This window comes from Physeter macrocephalus, chromosome 7 (assembly GCF_002837175.3).
Source record: "Physeter macrocephalus isolate SW-GA chromosome 7, ASM283717v5, whole genome shotgun sequence".
Taxonomy (NCBI): domain Eukaryota; kingdom Metazoa; phylum Chordata; class Mammalia; order Artiodactyla; family Physeteridae; genus Physeter; species Physeter macrocephalus.
In genome coordinates, this window is record NC_041220.1 from 67780749 (window position 1) to 67794674 (window position 13926).

At 42.3% G+C, this 13926-nt stretch overlaps 1 protein-coding gene across 4 annotated transcripts in view; it reads left to right on the plus strand.

Annotated features, from left to right (window-relative positions):
- The first annotated feature begins 1750 nt into the window (after window positions 1-1750).
- Window positions 1751-13926, plus strand: part of CXCL13 (C-X-C motif chemokine ligand 13) — a 186911-nt gene continuing 174735 nt past the window's right edge. For 2 of the 4 annotated variants that reach the window (XM_028491951.2, XM_028491953.2), the window contains exons 1-2: window positions 1751-1860; window positions 3351-3472. In XM_028491951.2, coding sequence (XP_028347752.1) covers window positions 3418-3472 — 55 coding nt within the window. In that variant the 5' untranslated portion in view covers window positions 1751-1860; window positions 3351-3417. The remainder of the gene's footprint in view (window positions 1861-3350; window positions 3473-13926) is intronic. The other 2 variants (XR_008617833.1, XR_008617832.1) reach the window with 1 other exon arrangement.

Genomic DNA, 13926 nt, shown 5'->3' on the forward strand with positions numbered 1-13926 from the left:
ATTTCATTTATTTCTGCTCTGATCTTTATGATTTCTTTCCTTCTGCTAACTTTGGGTTTTGTTTATTCTTCTTTCTCTAGTTCCTTTAGGTGTAAGTTTAGATTGTTTATTTGAGAGTTTTCTTGTTTCTTGAGGTAGGCTTGTATAGCTGTAAACTTCCCTCTTAGAACTGCTTTTGCTGCATCCCATAGGTGTCGGATCGTCGTGTTTTCATTGTTATTTGTCTCTAGGTATTTTTTTATTTCCTCTGATTTCTTCAGTGATCTCTTGGTTATTTAGTAACGTATTGTTTAGCCTCCATGTGTTTGTGCTTTTTACGTTTTTTTTCCCTGTAATTGATTTCTAATCTCGTAGCATTGTGGTCAGAAAGGATGTTTGAAATGATTTCAATTTTCTTAAATTTACCGAGGCTTGATTTGTGACCCAATATGTGATCTATCCTGGAGAATATTCCATGTGCACTTGAGAAGAAAGTGTAATCTGCTGTTTTGGGGTGGAATGTCCTCTAAATATCAATTAAATCTATCTGGTCTATTGTGTTTCCTTATTAATTTTCTGTTTCAATGATCTGCTCATTGGTGTAAGTGAGGTGTTAAAGTCCCCCACTATTATTGTGTTACTGTTGATTTCCTCTTATATAGCTGTTAGCAGTTGCCTTATGGATTGTGGTGCTCCTATGTTGGGTGCATATATATTTATAATTTTTATATCTTCTTCTTGGATTGATCCTTGATCATTACATAGTGTCCTTCCTTGTCTCTTATAACATTCTTTATTTTAAAGTCTATTTTATCTGATATGAGTATTGCTACTCCAGCTTTCTTTTGATTTCCATTTGCATGGAATATCTTTTTCCATTCCCTCACTTTCAGTCTGTATGTGTCCCTAGGTCTTATGTGGGTCTCTTGTAGACAGCATATATATGGGTCTTGTTGTTGTATCCATTCAGCAAGCCTGTGTCTTTTGGTTGGAGCACTTAATCCATGCATGTTTCAGGTTATCGATATGTATGTTCCTATGACCATTTTCTTAATTGTTTTGGGTTTGTTTTTGTAGACCATTTCTTCTCTTGTGTTTCCCACTTAGAGAAGTTCCTTTCACATTTGTTGTAGACCTGGTTTGGTGGTGCTGAATTCTCTTAGCCTTTGCTTGTCTGTAAAGCTTTTGATATCTCCATCAATTCTGAATGAGATTCTTGCTGTGTAGAGTAATCTTGGTTGTAGTTTCTTCTCTTTCATCACTTTAAGTATATCATGCCACTCCCTTCTGGCTTGTAGAGTTTTCTCCTTCTGGGACCCCTATCATGTGAATGTTTTTGTGTTTAATGTTGTCCCAGAGGTCTCTTAGGCTGTCTTTATGGAATGTTGCCTGTCTCCACTTCATTTAGTTTTTCTGGGGTTTTTTCTTGTTCCTTCATCTAGTACATAGCCCTCTGCCTTTTCATCTTGTCTGTCTTCCTGTGAATGTGTTTTTTGTTCCCCAGGCTGCAGGATTGTAGTGCTTCTTGCTTCTGCTGTCTGCTCTCTGGTGGATTAGGTTATCTAAGAGGCTTGTGCAAGTTTCCTGATGGGAGGGACTGGTGGTGGGTAGAGCTGGGTGTTGCTCTGGTGGGCAGAGCTCAGTATAACTTTAATGTGCTAGTCTGCTGATAGGTGGGGCTGGGTTCCCTCCCTGTTTGTTGTTTGGCCTGAGGTGACCCAACACTGGAGCCTACCCGGGCTCTTTGGTGGGGCTATTTGTGGACTCTGGAAGGGCTCATGCCAAGGAGTACTTCCCAGAACTTCTGCTGCCAGTGTCCTTGTCCTCACGGTGAGACATAGCCACCTCCTGCCTCTGCAGGAGAGCCTCCAATACTAGCAGGTAGGTCTGGTTCTGTCTCCTATGGGGTCACTGCTCCTTCCCCTGGGTCCCGATGTGCACACTACTTTGTGTGTGCCCTCCAAGAGTGGAGTATAGGTTTCCCCCTGTCCTGTCGAAGTCCTTAAGTCAAATCCCACTAGACTTCAAAGTCTGATTCTCTAGGAATTCCTCCTCCTGTTGCCCGACCCCCAGTGTCGAAGTCCTTAAGTCAAATCCCACTAGACTTCAAAGTCTGATTCTCTAGGAATTCCTCCTCCTGTTGCCCGACCCCCAGGTTCAGAAGCCTGATGTGGGGCTCAGAACTTTCACTTTAGTGGGTGGACTTCTGTAGTATAAGTGTTCTCCAGTTTGTGAGTCACCCACCCAGCAATTATGGGATTTGATTTTAGTGTGATTGGGCCCTCCCTACCATCTCATTGTGGCTTCTCCTTTGTCTTTGGATGTGGAGTATCTTTTTTGGTGCGTTCCAGTGTCTTCCTGTCGATGATTGTTCAGCAGTAAGTTGTGATTCTGGTGTTCTCGCAAGAGTGAGTGAGAGCATGTCCTTCTACTCTGCCATCTTGAACCAATCCCAGCAAAGTCAAAATTCTAAGAGCAACTATTGTAAGCTGGGACCATCTGTAGTCTACATATTGGCCTCTTAGTCATTTTAGTTGCTCTGAAGGTTGTTCTGTAGTAGATCCCAAAGGAAGGGCTTGTGGGAGCAGCATTCTGAGTCTGTGTTAATAGCTTGTGGACTTATTCTTGAAAGTCAGTTCTGTTTTTCTTGTAAAAAAATTTTTGGTCATACTTTCTTGATAGTATTTAAGGTTTCTATACTGTCTTCTGCCTTAGTGTTCCTGTTGAAGTTATAAGTGACTTGGTTATGTTGCTGAAGTGCCCAGAGGATTTTGTTCTACATTTGCAATCCAGTGTGCCCACGTGGTGCCCATTATGAGTAGATTTTTCTCTGGAAAACTTGTTCTGACTGAAGAATCAGTGTCATCTTGGTTTTGCTCTTGAGGTGGAAACCATGCCAACCAGGATACCGATAGAAAAAAGGGGGAGTATGGTAGACATAACATAAAAAGCAATGTGTCTTTTCTTCTGCTGTTTTACCTTTTGGTATCCCTTGTGAGTTTTTGTTTTTGTTTTTTGTTATAGCTAGGGATGATATACTGGGTAAAAGTGCTGTGAACAGGACTTTGGTAGTGTGGTGACATATGGGAGACGTGTTCTGTGATCATATAATGATGTCTAAGGCTTTCAGTGAGTCTCTATGCCTTGGGACTGTGAACTTCACACGTGTGATCAGTTGTTTTCTCTCCCCCTGTGAGTGGACCAAATAGCTTGAATGTATTGGAACTGGGTATTTCCCGTTTGGGTCAGCTAGATTCCGATACCCTGTAAGGTGAGACTCTGGTGTACTAGTTTCCCCTGAGGGCAGATCTTGTTAAGAACAGAGTGCTCTGGCCTCTTTTAAATGGTTCCACTTCTCCTTTCCCTGCCAGACACAAGAGCAGATTTTTCTCAAATTGTTGAATTTGGAAGTCAATTGAGGTCCTACTGGGAAACTTGATGATATTGTGGAGTCCTCCTGTGGCTGGATCCCCCTGGAGTTTTAAAATATCAGGTATGTCTGCACTGAACTTCCAGCAGTTGGTCAAATATAGTTCAGCTTTTCCTCAACCTGCTGGTTCCCTCTGTGGTTTCTCCTCACAAGTGCAGGGACTGTGCATTTGCCTGTGTCTCCAATATAGGAGGCAGCAATTTGCCCTCTACCTTCCCCTCTTGTGTTCATGGAGGAAGAATTCTTTTCTTTCCATTTTCATTATCTCATTGGTTGTTAGGACTGAGTGGCCACCTCCAATCTCCATGCATGTGGCACTAGAACGTGGGCGTCTCACCTTCCATTTTGATTACTCTCTGCTTGTGCTCTGTAACCAAAAGTCTGAGATCTGTGTTCCTCAGCAGAAATTAAACCGTGGCATAGAAAACATGTGAAGGATAAAAGAGGGAATAGTTGGCTTGGTAGCTATTTGATTTTACATATAAGGCAGTGCTCTTCTCAGAACAGCTTCTATTTATCATGATACGACGACATGCTCTCATTCTCTCTGGTCGGGGACTGAGAGGAAGACCAGAATTTGTGGGAGAAGTCAAGGAGCTCTGCTCTGAAGGCATACCCACGTTGCATGTAAAATGGGATGACCTCACATGAAATGAGGCAGCTCTTTCCCTGAAGGAGGTTAGAGAATCTCAGGCATCACCACCATGTAATGGGTATGCATGGGATGTGACTCTGCCTCATGGTCAGGGAGAAGTTCTCCTTCCCTGTTCTTGGAGGACAAGAGTGTCTCAGGCCTGAATGCAAGTCTAGGCTCTGCCCTCAGAGGGTTCAGAGGAGATTCTTTGGTTCCAGTGCAGGGGTCAGAGAATGAGGATGAGACCTTGGTTATGAGCTGTATTTTTTTTCACAGTTCTCTTTACTTGTGCCTGAGCTATACTATTTGCCAGCCTTTGTCTTGACCTTTATGTCTGTTACTGGGACCCCCTTGGTATGGACATGGATCTGCAGATATTGACATAGGGCATGAAATGTAAAAAGTCTAGAATTGTGTTGCCAATCACCGAGTCTCCAAAAGAGAGTTGAAAACCTACTTACCTCTGAGAGAGGGTTTGAATCTTCAAATTACCTCCACCTCATGGGATCAGGAGTTATCTGCTGAGGTTCCTGAGCCCAGCTGTACTTGGAATTGAGAAACTTTAGGTATTACCTATATGCCCAAGTTCCTTGTGTCATAGGTTTCAACTCAGGCCTTCTGTAAAACTGGTCAAGTGGTTGGATGTCTAGTTGGGAAACTTACTAGAAATGCAATGCAACCACTGTTTTGCCTTAGATGTATTGCAGATTTTGTTACTGGGTCATCGTTGGGGCCAAGTGAATGAGAGCACCCACAGTAACTACTGTAGTATATCCACAATTTCCTTAGGAGCTATTGCTGAAGTATAATACCCCATCTAAAGTCACCTAAGAAATAGTTCACAAAAATGAACTTTGTGTCTTTGAGAAGGCAAACCAACACCAAATGGTAGTTAAGATTTTTTGTTGTCTCCTTGCCTTTAATCAGGGAGGGTAAGTGACAGGTCTCAAAAGATGATAGTTAATGTCAAAGCTAGACCTGGGATTTTCAGAATGGGAACTCCTCAGGGAGATAGGAGTTATGAACTCAGAAGGCTGGCCATCCTACTGTGAGCTGTGTTTTTAGTGAAGAGACTTGTCAAATGCTTCCTCCGCATTTATTCCCACATTATCAGTCACACATACCCCTGACTTTGTTTTAGGAAATCATCTGTTCCCTGGTTTCCCACTAGTCTCAGTCAGTCTCTGTCATGGGTCTGATTGGCTTTAGTGTATTAGTGTCCCATTTCCCTCCCCACATACTGATGTCCACAGTGACTCACTCAGGTATGGACATGCTGTCTAATCAGCCCCTACAACCCAAGGAGATATAGCTGGAAAGGTGCTCTTTTTTTGAGATCTGTTGGAAGGAATATTGAATGATAATAAAGGCTAGAGCATTTGCTGTCGTGAAGGGAGAGCCTTCCCAGAAGGTGGGAGCAGGGGTCTTTTGTGGGTTCCCTTGTGGACCCTGAGGAGTGAATGTGAAAAACCACCGAGAGTAGAGAAGAGATGAGGAAAGAAATCTGTCTGGTTCTTGGTAAAACTGACCTCTTGATCCGGCCTCACGGTGGAACAAAACACCTTGACTCTTTATTTTGTAAGACAATGTATTCCTATCTCAAGGAAATTACAGTTGGAGTTTTCTGTCACTTGCAAGCAAAACAATCCGAAGTGATAGAGCTCAATGGAACATTATGGAGATGTGGGTATTAGAGTAAACTGGTTTCATCCATCTGGTTTGCAATATGAAAACCAACTCACAACTTAAGAAACTTGGGGATTTAGGTAGTAGAAATGTGTGTTAAAGGCTTTTCAGGCTAAGTTCACAATGGGGCAGGAAGAGAAAGAAAAGGCCCCCAAAAGGTGGCTGGAAATTCTATTCCAAGGCCAATATAAGAATCCTACATCCATAATGCTATTCTGCTTACAGTTGAGTTTACCAACATAGATGCCATTTTCATAAAGACAAGGTAGCAGTGTTTTGGAGACAGTCTGTCATGAATAATCCAAGTCTAGAAAATCTAGGAATCTACTACAACTTCTGGAACTTCTGTCTAGAAATGATGAAACTTAAAGCAAGGAAGGAGAAAGCTTAACAAAAAAACCGTGCCAAAGAGAGGATTAGCTGAGTGATGTCATGGTTATTAACACCAACCCTTGTGCTAGCATTGGTCATATAGAGTTGCCCAGGTAACAGTCAGCCTGGATTCAGTGAGCCTCCCATCCAAAGAATCAGGTCTGAGTCCTCGCCTGCCTGGTCATGTTGGGTCCCCTAGTCACTTAAATTTCAGATGGCCAGTGTTCTGCCTCTTCTTGAAGCAAGATGAAGAGATTGATGGCTGCCACAAGTTGATAACTCACAACCTTCCTGATGTAGCTCATCTGGGTCAATAGAAAAATGAAATTGCATATGGTGGAACATAAGAAGACAAGAACAGAAGAATCCAAAATAAATGGACCCAAGAAAATATGATGAGGAAACTTGGCAAATAGTTCCCATGTCTCTTAATCCTTACCCTTGAGTAACTTTGGGAAAGAAGCATCCTTATCTCAGGCATCCCATCAATATGGGATAAATGAATATCAATAGTGATGAGGTAATTCAGGAGCTACCCCTGCCACCTCCTCTGCCCCGGATGGCCATTGTCCCTATGAATGGAATAGATTTGGGGGTATCTTCAGGCATAACATATTCATATATAAATGGGTCTTACGTATGTTTGTTAGTATTTTAAGTGGGATATAAATGTTTATACTGTTTTTGAATTCTATGCTATGTAGATGCCAAGATAGGATTAATATTTGGGAACTTTTTGTGGTGAGAAACAGGCCTGCAATGGAAATTTAGAGGGAACTGGAGTATCTGGAGGCACCATCAACCACAACACGGGTCCAACACTGTGAAAGAAAGAAGGAATACATTTGGGTAGGAAGTGAGTTAGAATATGGTGCAATACTATGTGCCTTGGCATCATTAATGGCAACTAACAGACCCGAAATCACCCCTCAGGAGACCCGGGTCTCCCAGGGATGGTCCTTCCCCAGTGTCCCTACTGCACTCAGTTGTTGGTTGGAAGCAGCCCGTGGGAGGTGTGGCTCTAATGGTCACCACAGTTCCCTGTGTGCTCACATATCCGCTTCTCTACCCAGGTTCCCAGAGGCCTCTCTTCCAGAGGATGTGAGTGCAATGAAATATAGCTCCCCGTGTTGGAGTTGATCTTGGGTCACAGCTGATACCTATCTTCTCCCTTCTCCACTCAAAATTCTCTTCACACTTGGCTATCACCTCATCTGAAGGTTGGCGTGGTGTGACCCTAACTGTCACCTGTGGGTATGAATCCTCACCAATAGACCCTTTTCAAGCCTGAGCTGCTGACTGTACCTGAGTTACAGTGAGGCATGGAAAAGAAGTCTGAAGAGCTAGTCAAGTGGATCACCTGGGCTTAATACACATACTTCCTTGCTCCCATCATGTAAAAGTAGCCCAACCTCTTGGTGATCAGTCAGTTTTGCCTGCAACAATGCTGACTCATGAAATGACAAAGTATGTCACTTGGAGAGATGGAGAGTAGTACAGGTCAAACTTTTCCCTCCCGATTCCTGGACCCCAAATGTCTTCCTACTAAGTTCATCCTATGTGGGGATTTTCTGTGCTTCCTGCACTTGGGTGACTGTTTCCTTTCCCAGGTTAGGGAAGTTTTCAGCTATTATTTCTTCAAATATTTTCTCAGGCCCTTTCTCTCTTCTCCTTTGGGACCCCTTTCATCGAAATATTAGTGCACTTGATGTTGTCCCTGTGGTCTCTTAAACTGTCCTCATTTCTTTTCATTCTTTTTTATTCTGTTCTGTGGTAGTGATTTCCACTACTGTCTTCCAGCTTACTGATCTGTTCTTCATTATTTAGTCTACTATTGATTCCTTCTAGTATATTTTTCATTTCAGTTACAGTAAGTCCCCTAGATACGCACCTTCAAGTTGCAAACTTTCAAAGATGCGAACATGTGTTTGCATGTTCAATCATGTAAGTTAGTTCACGTTTGTGGCATACATTGTCACATGTGTGCATCCTCTACAAGTGGTTGTGATTTTGTGTACTTTACAGTACTGTATAGAGTACAGTAGTACAGTATCTTTATTTCAAGCCCAGCATGTCCAGAAGCAAGCATAAGACAGCTGTGATGTAGCTGGTACTGCTAAGAAGCACCAGCTCTTGTACAGTACTACTGTACTTTTCAAGGTACTTCACTGTAAGATTAAAAATGTTTTCTTTATTTTTTATTTTTTTAATGCATTTGTGTGAAAAGTATTATAAACCTATTAGAGTACAGTACTATATAGCCAATTGTGTTGGTTACCTAGGCTAACTTTGTTGGACTTGCGAACACATTGGACTTACGAACACGCTCTCAGAATGAAACTCGTTCGTATGTTGGGGACTTACTGTATTGTGTTCTTAAACTGTTTGGTTGTTCTTTATATTTTCTAACTCTTTGCTTAAAACTTCTAACTTCTTGCTCTGTGCATCCATTCTCCTCCCGAATTCTTTGATTGTCTTTACAGTCATTAGTCTGAACTCTTTTTGGGGCAGATTGCCTCTCTTCATGTCACTTTGTTCTTCTGGGATTTTTATCTTGTTCCTTTGTCTGGAACATATTCCTCTGCTGCTTCATTTTGTCTAAATTGCTATTTTTATGTGTGTGGTAGGTTAGTTACATTTCTTGACCTTGGAGAAGTCGTCCTCTGCAGGGGATGTCCTATGTGTTCCAGCAGTACACTCCCTTCTTATTACCCAAGGGCCAGAGGTCAGCTGGTTCCAGGGTGGGGTCTGACCTGCATTTGCAGACTCAGTTCTGCAGGCTGTGGGATTGTAGTTTCCTTACTTCTGGTGTCTGCCCCCAGGGGGGTTAGACAGTGTCCACGTGGCAAAATGAGCTCACAGAAATGGCTGCTGCCAGTGTCTGTGTCCCCAGGGTGAGCTTCAGCTGCCTCCTGCCTCTCCAGGAGACTCTCCAATAGCAGTGGGTGGGTCTGACCCAGTCTCCTTTCAGATTACTGCTTCTGTCCTGGGTCCTAGAGCACGTGAGATTTTGTGTGTGCCCTTTAAGTGTGGCATCTCTATTTCTCCCAGCCCTCTGTGTCTCCCAAAAGTCAGTCAGTCCCACTGGCCTTCAAAGCCAGATGTTCTGGAGTCTTGTCTTCCCAGTGAAGGACCCTGAGGCTGGGGAGCCTGATGTGGGGCTCAGACCCTTTGCTCCTTGGGAGAGTAATTACAATTGCAGAGATTATCCCTATTTGTGGGTCGCCTACCTGGGAGTATGGGTCTTAGCTATACCGCGACTCTGTAATCTGAAAAACTGGGTTTGACTCTTGGTAGGTACCAACCAAAAGACAAAACCAAGCCGAAGATTGGGAAAAGGAAGGATTTATTACTTGCAGAAAGTAAGGAGAATCCTGGGGATCTTTCCCAAAGCAGTGTCTCCCCGAACAGCAGAATTGGGGAAGTTGTAAGCTAAGAGTACATGCATATTCATGAAGGGGATTGGGTGGTATATGCATATTCATGAAGGGGCTTTAACAAGAGAATTCGGCATAGAATTGGGGCAAAGGTCGACAGAGTACAAGCTTTAGTTGAAGTCAGAAAATGTCAACATTATCATCCCTTAGATTCCTGTGGGTTGTTGAGCCCTCAAGGGAAGTTTAAATTCTACAAAACAGCTCAAGAAAGTGCTTCAGGCTAATCTTTACCATTGAAACAGAACTGAGAATCTTTACAAATGATCTATTTTTTCTTTGCTATTGTTACTTCTCTTGCCTAATAAGTCATCTGTTCTTTTGTTCCCTTAATATCATTGTTACTGAGATCTGTTCAAGGGCAAGCACTGTGGCCAGGCTTAGATCCCAAAATGGCTTAGGCCAAAAATGGCTTCTCTTATGTCAAGAAAGCCATGCCTGATTCTTTCTCCAGGGACCCCCCTCACCCTATCTACTTACAACTCCACCCCTCCTACCCGTCTTGTGGTGGTTCCTTATTTATATCTTTAGTTGTAGAATATCTTTTCTGGTAGGTTCCAGTCTTTTTCTATAAATAGTTGTTCTGTAAATAGTTATAATTTTGGTTTGCCTGTGAGAGGAGGTGAGCTCAGGGTCTTCCTACTCTGCCATCTTGGGAACATCCCTTGATCTCTTTCTCCCTTTGATGAATGACTCTGTTACATTGCCCAAATCATATACTTTTAATCTTTTCCCCAGTACTCCCCAAATGGATCTATGGCCATTTACCAGTGTAACTGTGCATTGGGGAAAAGAAAATAATCGAACTTCTCAGAGATTACTGGTCACCAGCTCTGAACTGACACTAATTCCTAGAGACCCAAAATGTCACTGTGGTCTACCAGTCACAGTTGGGGCTTCTGGAGGTTAGGTAATAGGGTTTTAGCTCAGGTACATCTCACAGTTGTCCAGGGGATCCACAACCATCTTGTGGTGGTTTCCTCAGTTCTAGAATGCATAACTGGAATAGACATACTCAGCAATGGACAGAATCTCTACATTGGTTCCCTGGCCTGTGGAATGAGGGTTTTTATGGCAGGAAAGGCGAAATAGAAGCAACCGGTATAGTCTCTACCTACAAAAGAATGGTAAACCAAAAGCAATACCACATTCTGGAAATTAATACCACTATCAGGGACATGAGAGATGCAGGGATGGTGATTCCTATCACATCCCTATTCAACTTACCTATTTGGCTTATGCAGAAAACAGATGGATTTTGAAGAATGACAGTCCAGAATTATAAACAGGTGGTGACTCCAAATGCAGCTACTGTTACAAATGTCATTTCATTGGATGTGCCAATAGATGAGCAAATTGGCACATCCTCTGGTACCTGATAAGCAGTTATTGATCTGGCAAGTGCATTTTACTCTGTACCTGTTAGTAAAAGCCACCAGAAACAGCTTACTTGCAGGTAGCAAGGCCTGCAATAAACCTTCACTGTTCTACTTTAAGGTCTCAACTCTGCAGGGTATTAGCCCTATGGCATAATTTAGTCCACAGGGACCTTGATCACCTTTTCTTTCCATGAGACTTCATGTTGGCTCATTACATTAGTATTATGCTGATTGGACATGGTGATCAGGAAGTAGTAACTACTCTAGACATACTGGTAAGACATTTGCATATTAGAGGGTAGGAAATAAATGCTACAAAAATTCAAGGGCCTTCCACTTAAGTGAAACTTCTAAGGGTCCAGTGGTATTGAAGCATGTGGGGATATGTCTTCTAAAGTGAAAGAAGTGGTTGTACCTGCTCTCCCACCACCAAAAAGAGGCACAATGCCTCATGAGCCTTTATGGATTTCGGCAGCAACATTTTCCTCATTGGTGTGTGCTACTCTAAACCATTTCCCAAGTGACTTCAAAAGCTGCTAGTTTTTAGTGGGGCCCAGAACAAGAGGAGGCTCTGCACCAGGTCCAGGCTGCTGTTCAAACTTCTCTGCCATTGGCCATATGGTCTAGCAGATCCAATGGTACTGAAGTGTCACTGGCAGATGGAGATCCTGTTTGGAGCCTTCAGTAGACCCTTATAAGTGAATCACAGCACAGACTCTTAGGACTTTGGAGCAAAACCCTGCCATCCTCTGGATAATTTTGTTTTGAGAAACAGCTCTTGATCTGCTACTAGGTCCTAGAAGAGACTGAATGCTTGACCATGTGCAGTGTTACCATGTGACCTGAGCTACCTGTCATAGACTGGGTGTCATCTGACCCACCAAGACATTAAGTCGGGTGCGTGTAGCAACACTCCACTAACAAATGGCAGTGATTTATATGAGATCAGACTTGAGCAGACCCTGAAGGCCCAAGTAGTGAGCCTGAGGAATTGGTCCAAATGTCCAGGCCTCCCACTCCTACTAAACTACCTTCTTTCTCCAAGCCACACCTATGGTCTCATGGAGATTTCCCTAGGATCAGTTGAATGAGGAAGAGAAAATTGTTCTGCATGATATGCAGGCACCAAAGGTGACAGCTGCAGCACTACAGCCTCTTCCTGGAACATTCTCAAAGGATAGTGGTGAAGGATAAGGTGGAACTTTGAAGAGTGCACCTGGTTGTTGACTTTGGAAGGAGAAAGGGCTGGAGATAAGTCTATATTGATTTATAAGCTGTGGCCAGTAGCTTGACTGGATGGTCAGGGCTGTGGATGGAATAAGAATTAGAAAACTGGACACAGAGGTCTGGGGGGAAGGTATGTGGATAGACTTCTCTGGGCAAAGAATGAAGACTCTGGCCTTCTGAAGACTGTTACAGAACCAGCTGGTGGCAACACCTTCCAGGGCTGGGAAAATGTCTTCCAGAATGCTGTCTATGGTCTAAATCTGTGTTCAGTATTTGATGCTATTTCTCCCATAGCCAGGTTTCTTGGGTCCAGGATCCAAGGGGTGGAAATAAGAATGCCTCTGCTATTCCCCCTAGTGACCTACTAAAATTTTTGTTACTCATCCCCATGAACTTAGGCTCTGCTATTCTGTAGGTCTTAGTTCCAAAGGGAGGAATGATTCCACCAGGAGACATGAGTTCATTGAACTGAACGTTGAGACTGTCACCGGCCCCTATAGACTCCTTGTGCCTCTGAATTAATAGGCAAAAAAGGACTATACTGGCTGGAATGATGGTTCCTGACTATCAAGGGGAAACTAGATTGCTACTACACAAAGGAGATCTCTTAGGGCATCTTATTAGCACCAAGTTCTATAGTTAGTCAATGGAATGCTATAAAAGCTGAATTCAGACAGCACTGCTAATGTAATGACCCAGACTCTTTAGGAATAATTTGGGTCACCCCACAAGACAAAGAACCACAACCAGCTGAAGTGCTCACTGAGGGGAAAGGGAATATGGAAAGGATAATTGGAAGAATACCCTATAAATAAAAGCTATGACCATATTTATTTATGGTTAGTCACCATAGTGACTAACCAGAGAGACAAAGACATAGTTTTGAATATTTCTTATTTTGTTATGAATATTTGATATAAATGAAATGTTTTCTTTCTTATCTCTAAGATGTAAATCAACCTTATATCGCAGTAGAGAAGTGAACTAAATTCAAAGGATTTTGCATTCTTTTCTGGGGAAAACGTGAGTGTGTTTTCAGTCGTAAACAGGATAGTTTATCATGTTAGGCAGAAGTATGACTTTGTCTTTATTTGGAGGTCAAGTATTGTTTCTTTGAAACTTTACATTATTTTTCCAGCTTTATTGAGGTAAAATTAACATATAACATTGTATAAGTTTAAGGTGTACAACATGCTGATATGTTACATGTATATATTGCAAAAAGATCACCTTCATATTTAGCTAACACCTCCATCACGTTACATAATCATTTTTTTGTGTGTGTGGTGAGAATATATAAGACTTACTCTCTTAATAACTTTCAAGTATATATAATACAGTATTAACTATAATCACCATGCAGTACATTATATCTCCCAAACATATTTATCTTATAACTGGAAGTTTGTACACTTTGACAAACATCTTCCCATTTCCCCTGCCCCCCAGCCTCTGATTACCACCACTCTACTCTGTTTTTCTATGAGTTCAGCTTTTTTCAATTCCATATTTAAGTGATATATGGTATTTTTCTTCTTTTTTTTTTAACATCTTTATTGGAGTATAATTGCATTACAATGGTGTCTTAGTTTCTGCTTTACAACAAAGTGAATCAGTTATACATATACATATGTTCCCATATCTCTTCCCTCTTGCATCTCCCTCCCTCCCACCCTCCCTATCCCACCCCTCTAGGTGGTCACAAAGCACAGAGGTGATCTCCCTGTGCTATGCGGCAGCTTCCCACTAGCTATCTAATTTACATTTGGTAGTGTATATATGTCC